At 41.9% G+C, this 22,968-nt stretch overlaps 4 protein-coding genes across 5 annotated transcripts; 2 read left to right on the top strand and 2 right to left on the bottom strand.

Annotated features, from left to right (window-relative positions):
• On the top strand, nt 1-10,488 carry tm9sf3 (transmembrane 9 superfamily member 3). Of its 2 annotated transcripts, none has more exons than XM_056609106.1 (15): nt 1-219; nt 1,138-1,333; nt 1,420-1,542; nt 2,455-2,615; nt 4,998-5,075; nt 5,346-5,477; nt 6,482-6,648; nt 6,755-6,849; nt 6,998-7,128; nt 7,260-7,399; nt 7,952-8,020; nt 8,145-8,291; nt 8,793-8,876; nt 10,013-10,089; nt 10,382-10,488. In XM_056609106.1, exons 1-15 carry the CDS (start codon nt 127-129, stop codon nt 10,447-10,449), a joined length of 1,761 nt encoding a protein of 586 aa, XP_056465081.1. In that variant the 5' UTR covers nt 1-126; the 3' UTR covers nt 10,450-10,488. The 2 variants fall into 2 exon arrangements, with proteins under 2 accessions (XP_056465081.1, XP_056465080.1); XM_056609105.1 differs by having other exon boundaries at nt 19-219; nt 5,346-5,489.
• A 430-nt stretch (nt 10,489-10,918) lies between these two features.
• On the bottom strand, nt 10,919-14,745 carry prdx3 (peroxiredoxin 3). Its single transcript, XM_056609108.1, has 7 exons — nt 14,657-14,745; nt 14,242-14,314; nt 13,797-13,938; nt 13,449-13,584; nt 13,178-13,281; nt 12,686-12,851; nt 10,919-12,374 (listed from the first exon to the last, which is right to left on the bottom strand). Exons 1-7 carry the CDS (start codon nt 14,690-14,692, stop codon nt 12,324-12,326), a joined length of 708 nt encoding a protein of 235 aa, XP_056465083.1. The 5' UTR covers nt 14,693-14,745; the 3' UTR covers nt 10,919-12,323.
• A 196-nt stretch (nt 14,746-14,941) lies between these two features.
• Nucleotides 14,942-18,383, top strand: sfxn4 (sideroflexin 4). The gene is made up of 14 exons (XM_056609808.1): nt 14,942-15,101; nt 15,293-15,358; nt 15,437-15,493; nt 15,584-15,610; nt 15,973-16,027; nt 16,126-16,151; nt 16,296-16,349; nt 16,438-16,500; nt 16,802-16,870; nt 17,041-17,131; nt 17,250-17,365; nt 17,446-17,531; nt 17,850-17,967; nt 18,051-18,383. The coding sequence occupies exons 1-14, from the start codon at nt 15,063-15,065 to the stop codon at nt 18,126-18,128; spliced, it is 945 nt and encodes a 314-aa protein (XP_056465783.1). The 5' UTR covers nt 14,942-15,062; the 3' UTR covers nt 18,129-18,383.
• Nucleotides 18,342-22,546, bottom strand: dennd10 (DENN domain containing 10). The gene is made up of 10 exons (XM_056609807.1): nt 22,342-22,546; nt 22,190-22,244; nt 21,736-21,932; nt 21,538-21,617; nt 21,302-21,450; nt 21,083-21,194; nt 20,529-20,629; nt 19,865-19,972; nt 19,396-19,490; nt 18,342-19,050 (listed from the first exon to the last, which is right to left on the bottom strand). Exons 2-10 carry the CDS (start codon nt 22,233-22,235, stop codon nt 18,883-18,885), a joined length of 1,056 nt encoding a protein of 351 aa, XP_056465782.1. The 5' UTR covers nt 22,236-22,244; nt 22,342-22,546; the 3' UTR covers nt 18,342-18,882.
• Nucleotides 22,547-22,968: the final 422 nt, after the last annotated feature.

Raw genomic sequence — 22,968 nt, 5'->3', positions numbered from 1 at the left:
CCTTTACGCCATATGCGTACGACAGCGTCCCTTAAAAAATCGCTTCTGTCATACAACCAGGAAGGAGGTGGGATAGCCGTGCAAAGCTAACATCCCTGTCTTTTCGCTATTCTTTTGCCGAAAATAATGGGGTCTTCCAGGTGGAAGATTGCAGTGGCGGTGCTTTTCGTAGTAGAGTGTTCACTATTATCTGTGGGGGCAGATGAACACGAGCATACGGTAAGACGTCTGTGAGGCCGGAGGGAAAGAGCAGCCCTGCTTGTATTGAAAATAATGGACGTGTCTGCTTAGTGTGAGACACGCTAACATTAGCCTGCATAGCGAGCGACAATCAACAATAACGATGTTAAACTGGTGACAACTCATTAACTCTTTTGGCAGCCTGGGGTTTTGGTGGTCTGTATTCTGACTGTTTAATGCTCGCATTAACATTTCATCGCTACATAGCGGACATCTTTCTGCTTGCTAGTGCTAGCTAGCTAACCCTAGCCAGCTAGCGACCCCCAGTCAGTTCGGAAGCTGCAGACCCGAGCCCAGTTTTGCAGATAAACTGCATTTACGTTTGACATTTAAATAGGGTTAATCATTTGGTTGCCTTTCTAATGCATTGGTATCCTATGGTGTGGTGCATGTGTGAACGAACTCTGTTTCCTGTTCTCAAGCCGGTTCAGGGCCTTTTCGTGGTGATTCTTTCTTGAAAAAAGTCTGGTCTTCCACCGTTTAACTTGTGAAATGCTTTCTGCAACTGATGCTTATGGAGAAGCTTGTTTCATGTCGCATAAATCTCATTCCATGTGTTGCTTTCAGATGTCGCTTACTATGGCTATTTTTATTTTATCCATTTGATTGTGGACTGAACTAGGGAACGATTTACACAAGTCTACGAAGTGTATTATTTCTTTTCTAAACCTACCAAATAAATATATATTGAAATAAACAACGCAACGGATGTTAACCAAGCTCTCAGCTGTCTCCAATAGTTCGCCCTGATCTCTAGGTTGCGCTTAATCCCTGCCTAAACTTGAAGTGTTTATCATATGGCACTCCATTTTTATAGAACATTTATTATTGGTTAAACTCTTTGGTTATTCAGCCATAACCAACAGCAAAGTGATCAAATGCCATTTCTTTCTACAGTACGTAGACAAGGAGGAGGTGGTGTTATGGATGAATACGGTGGGGCCTTACCATAACCGACAAGAGACGTACAAGTACTTCTCCTTGCCCTTCTGTGTGGGCACCAAGAAGACCATCAGTCATTACCACGAGACTCTTGGAGAAGCTTTGCAAGGAGTGGAGCTGGAGTTCAGCGGACTAGACATAAAGTTCAAAGGTATTTAACTGTTAACTGGAACACTTGGCCACATTTTTAAATTTGAACGATCTCAACGTTGATTTGGTGCTCTCTTCTTTTTGTAGATGAAGTCATGCAAACCTCATACTGTGACATTGAGCTGGACAAAGCCAAAAGGGATGCCTTTGTTTACGCCATAAACAATCACTACTGGTACCAGATGTACATCGATGACCTTCCCATCTGGGGTAAGTAATACTTATTGCTCAGACAGTATTGGTAGTTTATTAATCGCTCAAAGCTTTGATTGGAGCTTGGAGCGATTTATTAACAGGGTTTTTGTATGCCTGCATCTGTGAATCATTCGAAAGGAAAGCTTGCATGCACTAAATTTACAGTATGTACTATCAATTAGTTTGCATCTTTTATATACTTGTTTAACTAGAAGCAGGAAACTTGTATCCGTTTGACACCTCATGCCTCCTAGAACACTTGTTTAACCTGATGCCAAAGGAAGAACCAGTTTTCATTCATTGTATATCGGGCCAATTGGCTCCGTGCTTGAATAGTTTACTCTAAGTTGAGATAGGAGCCAAAGCTGGTTAATTTTGCAGTGTAAATTCTTGAGATAAGTTAAATTTTTATAAGAATTGTGCTTAGTGCTGTATAATAGTAACATAATAAGCTGTGACAGTTAAAAGTTCACATGGCTTGTCATATGCCTTTTCTTTTCGGCCCATCCCAGAGTAAATCAAACAGTGCAACTGTTACCTGATTGTAATTTGAACAAAGGGTGGGGCAAGAGCTCTTATATAACTCGCTACACACGTCAAACACAACGTAAATCTGTTTATTCAGAATAACTAAATATGGACTTCAACCCTGTATCCGGTTTCTTGTATTTATGGTGGCTTTAATACCACAAGTGCTGAAAATAATGTAGGGAGTAGACTTAAGTTTTCCTTTCTGCAATGTCTAATAGCAGAGCAACATACCTGAAGGTGTATGAAAAATGAAAATCAATTTATTACTGATTCCATGGCCAGTCCACAGATTCACATAACATCCTAACACCTACCAAACAGGAATGGTATTGCTTGCAACCAATGACCCCATTACCTCTGGCATTTTAAAAGCATGATCTGTGTCTCGTTGATCAGGTATTGTTGGTGAGGCCGATGAAAATGGAGAGGACCATTACCTGTGGACGTACAAGAAGCTGGAGATCGGCTTTAATGGCAACCGGATTGTGGACGTCAACCTGACCAGTGAAGGCAAAGTCAAGCTGGTGCCAAACACGAGAATCGCTATGTCCTATTCTGTGAGTACTGAATACTATTCATTCCTATGGGATTGACAATGGTAAACCACCTTACAAAATAGTGTTTTAATGTTGTGTTTTAACGGCGGCATGCCACTGTAGAAAATCACAAGTAAAATTGACTTTTCCCGTGCGCAGAACACTGCGTAGACAAGTCGACTTGCCTTCTCTGAATCCCAAGAAATGGCTGTAGGGCTGCAACTAACGGTTATTTTAATAATCGATGAATCTGATAAAAAAAGAAACATTTGTAATTGCCGCATCTTTATTCAAAAACTGAACATTACTTCAAATTCACAGCGCAGACTGAAGTGTCAAAACACCAGGTTATTGCTCCAACGTCCTGGAACTATTAAAAGTAATGTTAAATGATAAAAAAGCATAACTGGGATGACACAAAAACAACATACAATGTATGATATACATTTATATGTACACAGGGATATAAGGGATGTCCATGGTTAACCGTTTAACCGATAAGATCTTTAACCGGTAAATACTAACGGTTAAAAAGAAATTAAATCATCTTAATTTCTCTCAGATCGTTAATTTTTATTGATATTGATACCATTTTCGAGACTCCTTAAGGATCGAAGTCTTTATTGATGCCCCTTTTGGTACTTACTTATCCATTATTTTGTTGAAATAGAACTTGTATTATTGCTTTAATTGCTGATACGATGATCATAGCTCAAGATAGGACCTTAAACTGGTCATAATTCCATCTTTACTATCTATTTTATTCAGCTGGGAAAACAAGTTTTCGCCAAAATCTCAAATTTCATTTTTTTAATGTTGCATTTGAACACATCAATCACATTACTGAGCTGACCTGAACACATCACATTTGACACTGTTTGCTAAATTTTTTTAAGCTAACTAGCTCTACATCATGCAGATTTTAACTTGGATTTAAAAACTGGATTACTATTTTTAACTGATGGGACTTTCTACACCGTCCGGTTGTGTGATTACTACCGCTGCTTTGAGTGACTGTTGATGCACGCGGTGCCGACTCCGAGCCCGTCTGCACAACGTCTGCAGCAGCAGCAGCTGACAGAGTTTTTTGTTGGACTAGACGGATACTGAGTTGAAGGAGTTTTTTTAACCCAAAGACAGTGAAGGTACAACACTTTTATATAGGCCTACAGTCCAGTGTTAAGATATGACCAAAATACAAGCTGTGGTCGCTCTCACTAAAGCTCGCTGTGGGCGTGCATGAACCGTGAACCAACCTGTCGGCGGCTGGCTGTAAACAGTGCCGCGCCTACGAGTGACGTATTAATCGCGCGACCCAACGAATTGTTATATTTTTCATTAGACAATCATATATTATCATCATATTAATAACTGCGTTACACTAACTACAGCGATGCAATGCTTACAATTCATGTAGTTTCCTTTTATAATTTGATTAATTATGGCAAATTACTCTTAACTCAGTATTTTTAACGTTTATTTCCTGGTCTGTTTAATATTTTATATACTCCCTAAAAAGTCTTCCAAGGAATCCGAGCGGTGCTTTGACGTATACGGCAACGTGTAACCAATCAATTTAGTTACACACCGGCCATAGCTGGATCTGCCTTCTAAGTTTCAAAAGGAAAACGGCTGTTTGCAAGAACAGCCAAGCTGAGTGTGCAAGAAAACACTCAAGATTAGGGATGCACCGAATATTCGGCCACCGAACATGTTCGGCCGAAAATTGCCCAAAACATAATGTTTGGTTTCGGCCGAAGGAGTAAAAAGGCTAAACATAATACACCGAACATTTTTATTTTATTTTTTTTAAATAAAAAATAAAAATAAGTTTTACTCATTTATTTAAAGGTACATTGTTCTTAAATTCTTGCTATAATGTCTGCTGGAATGTTAGAAAACGTTCAGTATTGATTCAATATTTTGTATCAAATTTGTAATTGATTTTTTTTTATAGAAAAGCAAGACAAAAAAGTTTATAAAGGACATTTAATTGTTTGATTTATGCAATGGTGAAAAATTAAAGCAAAATGAATGAAAAACAGTAAAAGCCACATTCGGTATTCGGTTTCGGCCTTCGGCCAACTGTTTCAGTATGTTCGGTTTCGGCCAAGAATTTTCATTTCGGTGCATCCCTACTCAAGAGTTTAAACAACAGTTGTACGGACAGGGGCCTCATTAATCGCTCCCCGAAGCAGAGAAGTACTGCCCGTGAGTGCAGCGAAAGTGCGCAACGCGCAGAGCCATTTTTGCTCCCGATTTTTCCGCACTGGTATGCCACCATAGGTTTTGTTACGGTATAAAAAAGACAAATGGCTAGCTTCAAATTGCTAGCTAGGCAATTAAGCTTAATGACCATAGAAGTGCAAGGCAGAACATTGCTGATTGTTGAACCCATTGCAGGTCAAGTGGAAGAAATCGGACGTTAAGTTTGAAGACCGGTTCGACAAGTACCTTGATCCTTCCTTCTTTCAGCACAGAGTAAGTGGTCTTTTGTTATTGCAGCGTTAGTGGGCATTTCTTCAAAATAAGACTACATTTGACTACCAGACAGTCTGCTTTTTCTGTTAGAATGTGGTTTGTTTTCCGCCCTATTACTGTTTTCTCCAACAGAATTCTCCCCAGCACTTTATGAATGAATGCACTGAACCTACTTTAGCGATAAAATAAAATGTTGCCAATTTTGCATCTAGTTTTGCATGTGTGATACGATTTAGTGAATGGAGTTTGAGGTGGTTGCTCTGCTTTCAGATTCACTGGTTCTCCATCTTCAACTCCTTCATGATGGTCATCTTCCTGGTGGGCTTGGTGTCCATGATTCTGATGAGAACGCTGCGGAAGGATTATGCCAGATACAGCAAAGAAGAGGAAATGGATGACATGGTAAACATACTTGTCAGTTTGCGCTTTTTAAATTCATATTTTTAATGCAGTAATATGTCACTTCCAACACGAAATGCTTTGGTTTAATATTCCACATTAATCTTAGGCAATTAAAAAAAGGCACTTGGAGTAATTGCTAGATTACAGTAAGGAAGTACTTCATGGTTTTTGGTACATCTGTTGCAGATATTCATTGATCTGTTTGTCTTGTGTTAAAGTTTGATTCCAGGACAATATCCTTAAGGGAATTCCCTTCCCCTTTGTTTTTCTATTAATAATGTAGTTGGACCCCAAATGAGAGAAGGGAAAAAATAAAAGCAACTCGACAAAACTACTACTGAAGCGCACGGCCTAACGAACAAAGTATTACTGACTAGACTAGCTAGCAATAGTACACTGAAGGTATCCCATGTAGTGTTCTAGACGAGGGTTTTATCTACGCGTGTGGGCGGTGTAAAGGGTACCATCAGCCTACCTAGGGCCCTTCCCTGGGAGGACAACATGGAGAGCCGGTAGCACACGGCTAAACAGACAATCACTTTAGCTGCAGCCTTCGACACGTAGCTTAGGCAAACAAAGTCCAGAGAGACTTCCTGGGATGTGGAGTTTTCATAACGTAGCTGATTTGGATTGGTGGTCTGGCCGCCCAATGAGGAACAAGGGAGGGCCGTGACCTGGGAAGATGGGGGGAAAATAAGACACGCCCACAAGCACACTCACGCTTTGCCCATGCAAGCATGGGACAGAACACTGGCACTGTCTTGAGTCTTTCTTCTCCCTGAGTGACTGACAACAGTGAAGCATTACAAATGAACCATCCATGCTTCACCATGGAAACTCTGCAGCCCTTGAAAGGGCTTCAGCGCGTTGTCCATGCCCTGCCGTAGTCTCAGTTTGCTTCATGTGCAGCCTGTTTTGTAGCAGTCGTCCACCCGTAACCAGGCCCCATCAGCTCAGACGTGAGGGCACTGCTGTTCTTAATGTTGTGCTCCGCCTGGTTCCAGGACCGCGACCTGGGCGACGAGTACGGCTGGAAGCAGGTCCACGGGGACGTGTTCCGGCCCTCCAGCCACCCCATGCTCTTCTCCTCCTTGATCGGCTCCGGCTGCCAGATCTTCTCCGTGTCCTTCATCGTCATCATCGTGGCCATGATCGAGGACCTGTATACTGAGTGAGTGGCCAGGGGCTCGGGGATGCATAGCGTTGGTCCTATCGCCGTGACGTGTGGGGTTCTCGAGTCGTCCGCTCTGAGACGTTTATGGGCCGTTTCTCTGCAGGAGAGGATCCATGCTGAGCACAGCCATTTTCGTGTACGCTGCAACCTCTCCCGTCAACGGCTACTTTGGGGGAAGTCTGTATGCAAAGCAAGGAGGTAGTCATAAACCCTTCTCTCTTCTTCCTGAACTCTTCTCACTACTTCCTGTTACACCGAGTCATTCGCTCTCTAATTAATTAGGCCATTTCGTGCTTCTGGTGGGCCTTTATACCAAACGGTGTGCTATTGATTTCCGTCTGCTCAGGCAGGAGATGGATCAAGCAGATGTTTATCGGGGCTTTCCTGATCCCCGCTATGGTCTGCGGCACTGCCTTCTTCATCAACTTCATCGCCATGTACTATCATGCGTCCAGAGCCATCCCCTTCGGCACCATGGTGAGTTCCTCCACTCTGCGAGTTAGAAACCCGGCGCCGGCCTCCCTCCAGGAACACCCCCCGCCCCCGAGGCAGAGAGCTCCGTGTCGGCCGTGAACGCAACGCGTCTTGTTTTGCTTCTTGCTGTCCAGGTCGCCGTCTGTTGCATCTGCTTCTTCGTCATCCTGCCGCTCAACCTGGTGGGAACCATTCTGGGGAGGAATCTGTCCGGCCAGCCTAACTTCCCCTGCCGGGTGAACGCCGTGCCCAGACCCATCCCCGAGAAGAAGTGGTGAGTGGGGCTTGGGTGTAGTGTGGTTGTGAAGCAGCATCTCTCCACCTGCAGCCGAGGCATCAACGCACACTCCCGCCGTGATCGGAGAAGGGCGTCCCCTTGGGTTATTTCTGTTGTATGTGCGGTATGCAGTGCACTTTAATGGCTATAGAAGAAGGTACTTTAGAGCGAGGCGTGTTCATACCAGTTTTGCATGGCGAGCCAGCATTCCTTCCACTGTAATATGTAAAACCGGAACTATGGACAGGTTTGAACTTTGTAGTAAAAAGGAAATTGTGCTGGTATCGGCGGTCACGTTGCAATAACAAATGATAATGACAATATAACAACCAAAAGTATTATACCTTTAACGGGCCTCATAGCTTAACTTTGGCAGACACTGGTTGAGATGGTAGATGTTGACTTGGGCTGTATTAGTCTTTGGTTTGGTGTTAAGACATGCGTGTATATACAAATAGTATCTGTCCAAATGCTCTTGAAGTACTTTTCATTCATGTTCTCGTCGTCTTAAAGTCAAATGATGTGACTCGTGTCATTGTGCTCCCCTAGGTTCATGGAGCCGGCGGTCATAGTCTGCCTTGGAGGAATCCTGCCGTTCGGATCCATTTTCATTGAAATGTAAGCCTTGTGTGTGTGCTCTGTGACCCAGACTGTGTGTGTGTCTTTGGATCCGTTTGTCTGTGTAATGAAATCCCCCTCACTGCTCTGTGCTCTGTCGGCCTCCTCCATTCCTTCCCCCTAGGTATTTTATCTTCACATCTTTTTGGGCCTACAAGATCTACTACGTGTACGGCTTCATGATGCTGGTTCTGGTGATCCTGTGCATCGTGACGGTCTGCGTCACCATCGTGTGCACATACTTCCTGCTCAACGCCGAGGACTACAGATGGTGAGGCTCCGCCACGGCCGATACGTTGGCCTGATTGGTTTACCAACGATGGGAATCAGGCCTGCGCGATAAATCGCTATAAAATCGTGATCTCGATTCACACCCCTGTGGATTAAATGTTTAAATTAATTTGATTTACTTTTTTTTTAATTTCAATTTAGTTTCACCGTTTTTGATACTGCACTTTAATCATTTGTAAAGGGCCATATAAAACGCAACGTGCTAGAGGTGCCAAAAAACTATGTTTGGTACTGCCATTTTTTTTTTTCTGGGGTTATGTGTAATAAAAATTACATATCGTGAGAAAATAAACTTGGCAGAGAATCGTGATATCAATTCTAAGCTAAAAAAAAATCGTGATTCATATTTTTCCCGGAATTGTGCAGGCCTAATGGAAATGACATGCGCAGGAACGCCTCTAGTCCAACCCTGGTTGGGCTGTTTCATGCCCCCTGTAGAACTCATCTGATTAATTATTATTATTCATGTTTCTCTTCATAGGCAATGGACCAGCTTCCTGTCTGCAGCGTCTACTGCTGTATATGTTTACATGTACTCCTTTTACTACTATTTCTTCAAAACAAAGTGAGTCGTCCCCCCACCCCCTTCCCCGGGCAATTTCAATTTATCTTCTTGGAGATTGCTGTAGATAAAATAGTCTTTGCTCGATAGCAGAAATTGCCGTTGGTTAAAAGTTGATTTAATTGTTTTCTCTGAGAAACCACTTCTGCCGATTTGTATAAATCGTGGCAATGCACAATTCCAATGAATATGCAGATAGGTTTCTTGTTTCTTGATTCTTGTTTTTTTATGCAGTATTTTCGTTTTTTACAGAATCTTTCTACTTTTATCAATCGTTCTGGACAGTTTTTTCCCTTGGGGGGCATTTCTGGCAGGATATAACGGCTAACATTGGAGGCTGTTATTAACCAGCTAACCTGCTGCTCATCATACTTTGCTTTGTTCCGCTCTGTTTAATTTCTTCTCTGTGAGCATCTCTAAACCTGAGACGCCAAGTTGTTGTTTTTTATGGACTAACCTTAGAGGACCGGAAAAGCCTGCTGAAAGGGAACAAACCGTTCTTATTTTACATGTGATTTTATAAACTTTAAAACTCGTATAATTAGACCAGGCTTTTAATAGGCCTAAACAAACGTGTAGTTTCACAAAACATTGAATCATTAATTTAATGATTTAATCTAATCTGGTTCATAATTCTAAAGTGCGCTCTCCACACGGTGACTGCAGTCGTGTGCACTGGCGTTCGCGATCAGTCGGTCTTTCCAACGCCCCATTTAAATACCTGTTATTAATTATAGGCCTTTAGCTAAACGACCATGGATGTACAAACGAGTACCACTCCCACTGAAGTACTCGGCACAGTCCACCGGTTCACTGCTAACGCATCGGCCTAGATGTTGTACCCCTACCTAACCGTTTGACTGGTGCGACGCGTATTCCATTTGCTGCATGAGAACCCATTGCAATAATGTAAATGGATTACTTATCAGCCTCATTTAAATTTGTTGTATAGAAATCTTTAACATTGACAAGCCTCTTGGATTCTAAGTGGCTCAATTTGAACCGATTTCTGGGCCTTTTCTTTGTTACCGACTAGTCGTTGCAATACTTCCCGTTGTCCATCAGGGAGCTTAGTCGTAAGGAAAACCCTATATACTATTCATAACGACCTAATAACCGATTTGTTTTGGCTGTTTCAGAATGTACGGGCTTTTCCAGACCTCCTTCTACTTTGGCTACATGGCGGTGTTCAGCACCTCCCTGGGAATCATGTGTGGTGAGTGCTCGGGACATTCAAGGACTTTCCAGGAATAGTCAAGTCCTTGACCCTCTGTGTTCGAATCACAAGGATTTCTGTGGTCCATCCAGGGTTTATCAAAAGGTTGAAGGGATATTGTTGTGCTTCTGTCAATGATTTGACACGGGAGTATCTAAGGTTACCCCCAATGCTAAAGGGCTTGATAACTGCTGAGATGATAGGCATGGACGAGGCTATTGGAACGGACCGAGTACAGCTGGGGAGGTGTCCAGTTAAGGTCTTGGATTTAAAGGCTTCACTCTTCCTGCAGGTGCCGTTGGCTACGTCGGAACAAGTGCCTTCGTGAGGAAGATCTACACAAACGTGAAAATCGATTAGGACCGGGAGATCTGACCACGGGCATCCTGACCAAGGCGGCGGGCACAAGTCATTCTTTATTTTTTTTTATCTCCCTTTTCTTTTTGCAAAGAGATTTCATGTAATCTCACTTTGTACAATGTCTTCTTTTCCCCAAATGTCTTCTTTCCAGAATGAGTTTCAATGCCGCAACACAGGTGAATACGGGCGGATGCGTGGCAAGACGCGAAACATTGGTTCTGTTTTTAATCAAACGATTTGAAACAAATGTTGGGGCAGATGTTTACGGATGTGGTGATTGCTCCTTCCAGTCCCTCCTGAGACCTGAGAACATAGATCTTTATTATTGATGGATTAGTCTCGCTCTCTTCAGTGAAGAGGCCTAAGTGTATCGAAAGCCTTTGTTCTATTGTACTGGAACATCGGACAGGGAGGTTTGTGTCTGTGCTCGGACTTGATGCTATTTTGTATTACTGAGTCACACTGAATATGGTTACTATTGTTTTTTTCGGTCTCCTCAAGCTCTTACCGTAAACGACGGGGGAGTAAATGCATAGGTTGGTAGAAGATGGTACAGCCACAGCCGAGAAACGCCATGCATCCAACCTCAAGGAGCTCTCGTAACCGTCCCAACACACCTTACGTTCTTTTGACAATGCAGACTCCGTTTCAATATCTCATCCGTTTTTGAGGGAAGTTATTTTTAGTCCTGCTGGTTTTTTTTTTTTTTTCCACCTGCTCAAAACAAATTATTAAACAGAAGCTGAACTGACCCAACAGTTGAGGTACGTTTCAACGCAGATTGTTTGAAATGGATGTTTTGACGTAGTTCCATTTCCCCTACGTAGTCTGTTTTCTTAGTGTTTGGGTTTGAATGAAGTCTACTTGTAAAGATAATATATGGATAGGTGGGAAAAGTGTATATAACCATAATGTACCTTTTTAGATGTAGATCCCAATTGTATTTTCGTTGTACAGATTTACGACAGGGTTTTCATTTTTTTCTTTTCTTTTTTTAAACCAATCATTCTGTTCTGGACAGTTCCTCTTTTAGTTTAGTGTTTGGTGCTTGGGGTCGGGCTGGTGGCACTGTTACATCCTGCCTGAAATTGCATGAAGTCTCCACCTAACGATGCGCTCATCATACTCTACTTTGTTCCGCGCTGTTTGGTTTGCTCTGAGCATCTCTAACCGGAGACAGCTATGCGTTTGGGGTTTGTTATTTGAGGATGAACTGTATAAAGAGGTTCGGAAAAGCCTGCAGAAAGGGCGTCTCCTCTGTCTGTGTTTTACATATAATTTTATAAGCTTTAAGAAGACTCTAAAACCTCTGGTAAGCCCCACACACACGTTTCGTTGCCTAACCCAAAAACATCTTCGTGAATGTCCAAAGGACTGGGAGCAGTAGACTGTCTCCCTCCTGTAAACATATTGTACAGAGTGAAATTAATGTACACTTGATGTTTTCATTACCAGATGCAGAGTGTTTCAAATGCGTCCCAACTGTAAATACAGTATGTACCTTACATGTATGAAAATTGATAATGCCTTTGTTGATTTTTTTATTTTTATTTAACATCCCCCTCTTCACTAAGTTGATTTCTTTTGGCACCTCGTTGTGTACCAATGTCTTTTAAGACATTTCAAATCTGCATATTAACTTGCTGTAAAAACAAAATAAACATGTTTATGTACAGGGGTTATGTAAGAGTGGCTTTGTTACTGTTATGTAGCATGATGGTCAATGAAGGAGGCATCTCTCAATTACACTGAAATATTTATTACTGAACTGAGCATGAAATAAGGACAAATGACACTTGATCTATGATAGGGTACATTATGGTTTTTGTAGATGTGGAGCATATGCCAATTTAGTAAGCTTTTGACACATTTATTTAGTTTACTTTCTCAAAGTACTCCTTTGACCCTTCAGGGGTTGGCTTGATCTGCAATGGAAGAGAAACGGTTTCACTTGTTTGGGCGTCTCATGGATTAAGTAGAGATTTGAGTTAAGACATATCATGGGGCATTATCACGTAACCAATATATGTTTTGGGTCAATTTCAAGAAGTCAAGCATGAAAGAAATCATGAATCAAAAGAAAAGTAAAACTAAATCGGTGTCAAGGAATTGTTAATCCTGTCAGCATTGCTTATGGTAACCCAGCATGATACGAAGAGGCTTTACTTAAAGTTGTAACGGGGGCGAGTATCGTCCACATTGACTTGAATGGGAATCTATTCATGATGGAGCTCACCGTTGGGGACTCTGGAGTCCAGCTGGCTGGGCAGACTTCTCCGTGAGTCTCCACGAACTGGAAGGCCTTGACCAGACGGAGGGTCTCCTCGACAGAGCGGCCCACAGGCAGGTCGTTCACACTCATGTGCTTCACCACTCCCTGGGGGTCGATGAGGAACAGGCCCCTGGAGGAACGCACAACCACCATTAACATTGACATGGATCAAAAATATAGACACTTTCTGTATCACATTGACATTGACAAAGTAATGCAAGTAAAAAATACATTAAAGAGACATTTTTATCCTAATATTTTTATGTTCTCCTTCAGACCACTTCTAGAACTATATTAAACTGATCACTTTTACCTCCTCAAAACTTGAATATTTATTTATTTTTAAACGTATGTTAAAATGTGTGAACATAAAGATAATGTTCATTCACAACAGCATGAATACATTTGTGTGAGCTCAAACGACCCCGCTGTCATGAGGCTGGAGCAGGGACATGCCTTAGTGCGATACCGGGACCCTCCAGCAGGACGCCGTAATCCCGGGAAATCTGCTTGGTCAGATCAGCAAGAAGAGGGATGTGGAGGTGACCCAACCCCCCAGCCTAATGGGGATGAAGGGGTTAGACAAGAGACCAACTAAAAATAAATGTATACAACCGATCAAAGGAACTCCATGACTCTGTTCATGATAACTACAACATAACTACAAGTACAAACACCTTAAGGCAATGTGTCAGTTATTCAATGAATATTAAGTGGGTCAGCGTACCTTGCGTGGAGTGTTCATCCACGCCAGGTGGGAGAAGTGAGAGTCCACAGACACGCCCACAACTTCACAGTTGACATCGTGGAACTCGTTCGCTTTGTCACTGAACGCAATGATCTCAGTCGGGCATACAAAGGTGCTGCAAAGTCGAATAAAGAGAAGTTTGAATTCAAAGATTCACTGCGTCATACATATTACCATAGCATAGACAAGACCTGTTTAATAAGCAATTCAATATTATTTGGTTACAAAAATAGTCATATGCATTGTGAGACCTACTTACTGTGTAACATTAGATAATCTATAATGATGCGATGAGGGCATTTATGAGAGGAAAGTCCTAATACTCACAAATCCAGTGGGTAGAAGAAGAGGACAAGGTATTTGCCCTTGAAGTCATCCAGGCTCATCTCCTTGAATTCTCCATTGTGGACGGCGGTGCCTTTAAAGGCCGGTGCCGGATGAGTGACCGCGGCAGCAAATCTGGCTGTGCCTGAGATGGTCAGTTAAAGATAACATTTAGCCAACCTTTGCAACCATCAGCTCTTGTTCCTCCTGGTTACTGTGCAAAATCTGAATTAGCTCGTCAGTAAAGAACCCATTGGAAGCAAAGTTCAGAAAGTGTACAGAAATACCGTGAATAGACCAATGAAATGTATTGGACCAAATTCTAAACAAATTCTAAATAGTCCAAATTCAAAATATATAACACACTATTAGGCCTAAATTTAACCTCTTGAGCAGAATTGTATCAAAACATCAAAGAAGGTGGGCTTGGACTGAACATGGTACATACTGGTGGAGAAACCGCCTCTTTGCAGGGCAGTGCAGTTGGCCGTTCTGGAGAGTCCTCCCGCTGCGAGTCTTGCCTACACACACGGATCATAGTTCACTAACAAATCCTTGTTTTGAATTTTGGAAATTGAATTCCCCATTGAAGAGATATAGATTCCCACTGCCATTCAAAAGTATATCATTAAATGAATCTAACAAACAAACTTCTCTATGACTTCTACACTTGCAAGGTATTGCATATGACATGTCATGCGCGTCTCCAATTAAAGTGCGTAGAAAGCGCCTGGACATGACTATAATTCATTCAAAATGTTGTCGCATTAAACCGAACGACTGACCCTATTTTTCAGTCAAATATAAACATTTTTTAACAGCAAACATGGACAACAAGTCTTAATTAAACCGTATCCACTTACAGAGGTCTTTAGCAGTCTTCCTACGGTGGCTGCCATTTTGGATGATGACACTGACAGCCGGTGTGCTCAGTAGGTTTTTACGTCCATTATCTGCGCATGTTGTCTATAACATATTCCAACGCAAAAGATTTGTGTATTTTTTTAAATTAAAATATATATTTATAAAATGGTGTGTATTAAAATATTTCACGGCATGGGAGGCGAAAATATAGTTTGGGAATGTATGCGTAAAATTGGCGCAGAATGACTCTACATAGCAACGCATGAACAGGCCCGCCCCACAAGGCGGAAACGATTTTGTAAATACAACTTGACCTTAAAGCATGGGAGAATTTTGGGATAATATGTCATAGTATTGTATACTTAATATCGTTTAACGTAAATAATCTGCAATACACGGGTTGAAATGGATCCCAACCTGCATTACTGGAAAAGTGAGGGACAGGTAATAATGTGCAAAGCAAAGTACTGCATCCCATAGAGCCTGCACTGAGCATCATTCATTGACTTCATAACGATATGGGATGCTTCAGTGAGGCTCCCTTGTCTTTATCAATCACCCTATCACCCTATCAATCACACTGTCGATATTGGTTGTGATATTCCTTTAAAATGTACATCTGAACCCCTTTTCAGATGTTCCTTAGTCGACTTAAAATATGGGCTAATCTCCTTGATCCAAGTTCCTTGCTCTCCTCAAAAGTAAGTAGCAGACGTTTTAATGACCGTAGTGTTTTATCACTGAAGTCCAGGTATTCTCTAATGTTTAATTTCGCTTAGGCTGAAATAAAGAACGCCCGTGTCACTGTTGGCAGTGTTGAGAAAATAAATGAAAAGGTAAGGAACATGGTCAACCCCCAATCTTTTAAATACATCATAGTTGATTAAAATCTGTATGCTAAATATTTTTATTTTGTCCTCTGATAGGATGGAAGTGCGTGGACCTTATCTCTTGTAAGTGGAATGACAACACTGTGAAGTAAGAATTCATGTGTAGGGATTGCATTCAAGTGATGTGGACTTGATACTACCATGTCCCTTTGGTACTAAGAATAAAACTAGAATTAATACAATAAGGTTGATTTGATTACCTGTCAAGAGGAGGAGATTGGATGTGGAAAAACTGTATTTTCAAAATGGCCCAAAACAGTGAAAACAACAATGATGTTGTCCCTTCGAGGAAAATCTCAGAAACAAGTCAGACTCTATCCAAGCATGACAAAGGGATGGTTGTGGATGAATCTATTATAATGGGACCTCAACCCTCTCTCCTGCTAAGACATTCAGTAAACTGTCTAGTTTTGTTTCTCCAACAGTCCTCTGTTCATGCTGACTCTGGGGCTGTGCTGCCATTTGCATTCCGCCCTCCAGGTAGATAACCCAACCATCTTTGTAATGCCTACTGAAACTTGACATGATCTTTTCATTTTATGCTGCTAATAATGCTATTTTTTCAAATTGTTTTCTAGCATTATTGCCTGTATCGGCTCCTTTGGTAAGAAAATGTGTATTAATAGTGCTGAATCTATATTATTATATTATTCAAATAAAAATATGTATTTTTCCCTGTTCTATTAGTTTACATAGACTATTAACATTGGCAGTAAAACATTTTAATGTTGAATCACATTTTTCCCAGGTCGTTGCCAGCTTGCTGCCTCACAGCAGTGTCAAGTCTGCTCTTTTTTGTCAGGTAGAAACCCCATTTAACCAAACATAACAAAGAATATGTCCAAATATTCCTCAGATGATTCTAAAAAAACAACAACACTTTTTTACAGTTTTTGTTGCAGAGTTACATGGCTGGATTTAACCATGTCCATAGAAATTCTTCTTCAGAAAAGGTAATCGCTCTTTTTTTTTTTAAGCTACGGTACAGTTTTGTTACTGATTTATGCCAAAATATTAAGATATTCAAACAAAAGACACAGTTGTATGCTTAAAACAGGTCTACACCATGTTTAGGCGGTAAAGTCCTCTGCAAGGTCTGACAAGGGTGTAACCCTATGCGATAAACCCCAGTGTCAGCCAGCCCATTGGACAGTTGCATTATTTGAGGAATTGCAGGAGATAGGCCAGCTGGGCTAATCTCCTGTGGGTTGATTTTCATTATCTGCCTTTTCTTTCATTATCTCTCACCGGCAGGCCAAGAAGATGTCTTTGAAACAGGCTCTTTTGATCGGAGGGTCGGTTTCCTACACAACATGTGCAGGGGTGGGTACTGCTTGTTTTCTATGGACATTGCATTTCGATCGTCAATCAAACTTCATGTTTTGTTTCCCCATTGCAACGTGATATCCCATAACATATGGTGTACTTTTGTTGTATATTTCACATATTAAAAGAATAATGCAATAAATTAAATAAAAATCTTCATTATTCAGGCACTTCCATTCATTTTAATCCAAAGATTTGCCATCGGGAGCCAATCCTTGCTGTTCTTCTTCAGGTCGATCGTGCCGGTTCCTCTCTCAGGCAGGTCATTTGTGTTCTTGAACCATCTACTCTTGCATGAAACTCAAACTTAGGCCCATTGTAAACTCTGTTTTTCTAAATGAAACCAGCTCACAGTAAGTTGTGGAACCTTCCCCAGCTGCCCTGGGCTTCTTCAGCGTGTTTACCATCAGGAGTGAAGAGTCTGATAATGGAATCCAGGTGTTTGATTCCAACGGCGCTTCTGTAGGAATCTCTCGAGCAGCTGGAGACAAAGTAAGGATTCAAACCCTCTCCCTCCCGTTTCAAATATGTGATGCAGTGCATTTAACATGCTTTTTGACTTGTGCATCCAGGCTATAAGGGACACTGCGTGGTCAAGAGCAGTCCTGTTGGGTGCATCGGCTGCTGTTCCTAACCTTCTGGTGTACCTCACGGGGAAGTAAGTCTGTCCTCCCCGTGGTGGCAGTGCCCCCCCGGCCTCTCTTTGGACACATCTAGTCCCAATCCCATTTCTACCCCTTACCCCTTACCCCTTACCCCTTCAAACAAGGGGCAGGGGGAAGGGGTAGAAATGGGATTGGACCTTGAACTGTGAAGCACACCTGTTGCTGCACAACATTTTTCCTCACCACGTTTCATGACTTGGAGAAGGGTTTCATTTAGATTTATCTGTGAAGACATGATTGATATTATATTAAAGTGGATATAAAAGATATTCCAAAAGGAAATTCCAGCTAAGCAGAGTGTTGGTTTACAGGACGAGATTGTTCAACCAGAACTCCATGCTCCGAGCGCCTCTTCGGCATGTGAGCACGGCGATGGTCTTCGGAATGATGATCCCACTGTCCTTCAGCATCTTCCCCCAGCTGGGGACGGTAAGGCTTCATCTTCCCTCTCCCTTCCATGCTCCAGCGGGGGTCGGAGACACCACACCTCTCACGCCCTCCCTCTTCTGCAGATTAAAAAGGACAAGTTGGAGAAGGAGCTGCAGGCGGCCGCGGTCGATGGCGAGCTGTTCTACCACCGGGGGCTCTGAGGAGCGATGGACCCCTGTGGCTTTACCCATTGACTCCAGATAACCTCGCACACCAAGACATCGAAACCGTCAGTCCCATTATCGTTCTGCTTTACCGCTTCCTGTCCAGGAGTATTGGATGCTGTTGGTGTTTTAAACGACAAATGGAAGGGTAATATCTTGGGGAGACATGAAGAATATATAGCACAACCTGGGCAATTATATTATTATTGATAATAAATGTATTTAATGGATGCATGGAGTGCAATTATTTTTGCTAAGAAACATTAATTCATGAAAATATGTTTTTTCCAAATGTAAACTACATATTATTGCACAGCACAGACTAATATAAAAATATTTAGACACAAAAATACAGTTTTGGGCATTTGGATCTTCCAAAGTAAAAATGATTATGCAGAAATGTCAACAAAACAAACTGTCCATCCCTGGTTGCATTTAGCATATTACAGTACAGTCAAGAAGTCAGGCCTGAACCAAAAGGAAAATTGTGATTGAGAAGAAAAATACATTATATTGCCTGTACTTGGGTGGAACAAAAGTTATTAGTAAAAACAAGATTGAAAACAAATTCTCACAACTGAAATATTCCTTTCATAACTTTCTATTGAACAGTAATAGTATTTAATCCCGCTCAAGTTGTTAATAATGGCACTGGTTAGAAGCCAAGGCGCATTCAGTGAGTCCTCATGACAATCCCTAGACAGTGAGGAGGTCCCGTCCCGTGATTAGTATGTTTGCAGGTAGGCAGAAGTCATATCCTTAAGAGTCTCTCAGCGGCCGCCAGGTGAAACAGGAAGTTCTCCGTGGCGGGGGGGAAGTGATGTTTCTTCAAGCCTTCTACCGTTATTTTAGAATTTTCACTCTCGTCCGCCAGGGCCATCAAGCTAGCAAGTATCTCTTTAGTCTTGGTAGAAATGTCCTGTGAATTAAAACGGAAAGTAAAAATAAAAGTAGAGAAATGCAACAAAACAGAATATGGAAAACGATGCACCATTCAGGGTGGAGCAGACTCAAAAGAAACAAGAGCTCTGCTTTTTTTCTTTGAGAGTTGCCTATTTAACTTTACTACATAAAACTTAAAGTGTATCAATCTTATGATGCATGACAGTCAAATAATTAATGTTAATGTAGGCCGTGAGGTTGAGGAGTAGAATCCAAAAGGTGAACTTTATGACTTCAAGGTTAGTGGTTTTGGAGGGCCATCTCCGCAACGATAACATTTCCAGCTGTCATTTCATGTTTGATACCCTGCGTACATTCTTACCTTGATCACCTGAGCGTCCGTTCGCTCAGCATCTTCTGCTGATTGGACGATAAGCTGACCGATGTCTTTATGAACCTTCCCCATAGCCAAGGCCTCTGTGGAAGCAGAGTGGAAAAATTAAGAAGGACCGTTTTGAACCCTGGTTTACTTGAAGATTCTAAGTGTTATGGGCTGATTATGGTTCCAAGTTCACGCAACGCAATGACCACGCAGACGCTTCGACGCAGTCGTGAACCTTTATGGCTCTGAGTCGGGTTTTAGCAAGCGGACCAATCACAGGCCTTGCTGCTGCGTCGCCTCGACGAATGGTTCAAATTTTTGAGAGGCGCACGTCCGGCCCTTGTGGTGGACGCAAGGAGGGTCTGCAAGGGCGTACGGGTTCCATAACAACCTTGCGTTGTGTGAACGTAGGACCATAATAAGCCCTTAAGTGTTAAACTCAAAACATTACATTTGATGTTCAACAAACCTTTGGCGTCGGGAGACACAGTGATTGTGCTGTCCGGGAGGTTCACGTACACATCAAATAGATCTGCCCTGTTGCCGACCTCTGGGTTGGTGAACCCTGCCACGTATCCTAGAGAACACACAACATGTTGAAAATACAGTCTTTAAGGAGGAATAGACAAGCAGAAAGACCTTCTTCATCGCCAATAAAACGCCCCAAACCACCATTGTTGTCAAACTGCATAATTGTTGAAAACATGTCCGGGCCTGTTTCAGTGGGGATGTTGGCTAGAAATAAACAGCCCCACAATCAGTGACATTTCCGTCACCTTTTCAACGCTTGGGTAAATGCATGATCAGGCATCGTTTAATGCTTGAAACAAGTCAAGGTATTTGTGTATTTTATAGTGTATGCATGGACATGTTGGCATGCGACAAAACTAAATGAAAGAAGTCCCTCGAAAGTAGATCATTAAATAAAAAATAAAATGAAAATCTGTTTTAAAACGAATTTACCTAATAATTTGCCTTTGAAATGTACATTTTAAAACATGATAAAAAAAAATGGCCCCCTGTTTATTTTATTTTTCTTCATAATTTGATATGAAAGAAACATTGACCCACCACAGGTCAAGGTGGGGCAGCTGCCACACCCAGTGGACGGCCCTGTCTGTGGGCTTCCTCACCTGGGCACTGCCTGAGGTCGTCCAGCTCCACCTCGGTCAGGTGCAGGTAGGGGTGCAGGATCGACCAGTCCTTCCTATGCCATGTAAAGGCAGGCAACGCTCTGGGGAAGACAGAAGGATAGGAGTCTGAGTCTCTCTCTCTCTCTCTCTCTCTCTCTCTCTCTCTCTCTCTCTCTCTCTCTGAGTCTCTCTCTCTCTCTCTCTCTCTCTCTGAGTCTCTCTCTCTCTCTCTCTCTCTCTCTCTGAGTCTCTCTCTCTCTCTCTCTCTCTCTGAGTCTCTCTCTCTCTCTCTCTCTCTCTCTGAGTCTCTCTCTCTCTCTCTCTCTCTCTCTGAGTCTCTCTCTCTCTCTCTCTGTCTCTCTCTGAGTCTCTCTCTCTCTCTCTCTGAGTCTCTCTCTCTCTCTCTCTCTCTGAGTCTCTCTGAGTCTCTCTCTCTCTCTCTGAGTCTCTCTCTCTCTCTCTCTGAGTCTCTCTGAGTCTCTCTCTCTCTCTCTCTGAGTCTCTCTCTCTCTCTCTCTCTCTCTCTCTCTCTCTCTCTCTCTCTCTCTAGTTACCTCGTAAACTCCAACAGTGCTTCGATTCGAGGATGATGGACAACGATTCTTTTCTTCAGCATGAGGGCTGTATACAGGATAATGGACTCCATTCCAAACTGGGCCACGACATCTTAACATAGGAACATAGTGGGAACCATAACTGAATGATCTTATCATTATCTTGACTCTCACATCCTTCACACATGGGCAGAAACTATCAATTATTGTATGTTTTACCTTTGAGGGAACCTGCTAAATAGGCCAGCCTGACATCATAATTCTTGTTAAGAAATGAGCCATTTTCATCGCTTTGGCAAATTCCTTTTGTTAGAACCGAAATGTAACTCTCCATCATTTTCACTGGACTGCCATGTTTGATATACAATCTGCAGAGGGGGAATAAAAACGCTGTAACCGCACAATCCTCTTTTTGAAAACATGCAAAACAGAGGTATACCGAGTCTACATTTTACCTGCATAACACTCTACTCAAAGCAGCATATTTCTCAGGGTTGAAGTCTTTCGTGGTGACAACTAGTGAGAAATGTGTAACCTAAGGAGGAAATGCATACACCAAATTAAAGATGTGTTCAGCCAACTAGCATCAGATGACCTCATTAACAGCTGCAATAATAGTATGTTTTGTAATTATTACTGATAAGTGTCCCTACCTTCTTTAGGGCAGTCGGTTCCTGTATTTCCACCGTGGTAATATAGTACCAGGTCCGGCGGAACTGGCCAAATACAAAGGAGTGGAGCTCCCGACCATCCTGGGTCAGGCAGCACTTGCTGAGGAGGATCTGTCTCACTTCCGCGGTGACAGAGGGGTAACACCACACCCACAACGTGTCTCCATTCGCGTCTTTCTCTTGTGTTAACAAAATAAAACCAAGTAAGCATTGGGAGCTTTTGAAAGATTTGTGACCATATCACCTATATTAACATAAAGTTGGGCCTGAAATGTTGGGAAACAACCTTGTAAACCAGGAGTCACTCGCGTGTATTGTTGATCACAATGCTATCATGTGATTCCATTTGACATGCCAAGGCGCCGAGCTAACGTTATTACAGGTTTAAGAGAGCTAAACAGAAGAAACATATTGTACTAAAATGAGATCTGCTTACCGATTAGTCCGACGCTTAGCATAAGGTGTGCTTCAGATGATGCCATATTCCATACCTGGAATAATTGACATACCTGGTTAGATACTTGAGGGAGTCAGCAGAGATCCTGCAACTTATTCAGTAAATATGAGTGCAGTGCAAAGGTAATCTACCTTGTCCTTCGGCCAATTCACAATATATAACCGCGATGATTGCTCGATATATCTGCCTGCTCACCACCTAATGTACATGAACTTGAACAAGGGAAGTTATCCTCTGCTTACTGTCAGCAGACTTTGCTTACTTATGCAGGTCGCTTCCGTTTTCCTTACTCGAGATGTTCGCTGGGAGGAGACAGGATGGTCGCAACCAGTCACAGAGATGGCATTGTTGCACATGCGCAATATACATTCATACCGGGTTGCCAGTATTGTGGTCGGTCAGAAGATAAGTAATAATGAATAATAATTTTCCGTTGTCGAAGAAAGAGAGACAGAGGAAGATACAGTATTAGAAAAAGACAATATACAGATATACATATATTATATACAGATCAGATACGATTTTGACAAAGTTTATCTAATAAATCGACACAAACCATTATCTCAAATTATACTACTTCATTAAAGTAAAATAAAATAGTTAATTAATAAATATAGATAAATATATATATATATATTGGCCTATATATGCACTGTTATTTGTTAAAAAATGTATAGCAAAAATAATAAATGCAATAATAGAGCACAGTGCAATTTCAATGTTAGAAGTTGTCTTTATTTCTTTGCCTTTTCAGTTTC

The sequence above is a fragment of the Gadus chalcogrammus genome, chromosome 15 (genome assembly GCF_026213295.1).
Source record: "Gadus chalcogrammus isolate NIFS_2021 chromosome 15, NIFS_Gcha_1.0, whole genome shotgun sequence".
Classification (NCBI taxonomy): Eukaryota; Metazoa; Chordata; class Actinopteri; order Gadiformes; family Gadidae; genus Gadus; species Gadus chalcogrammus.
Note: the sequence above shows the minus strand (reverse complement) of the source record. Positions and strands in the feature narration are given on the sequence as shown.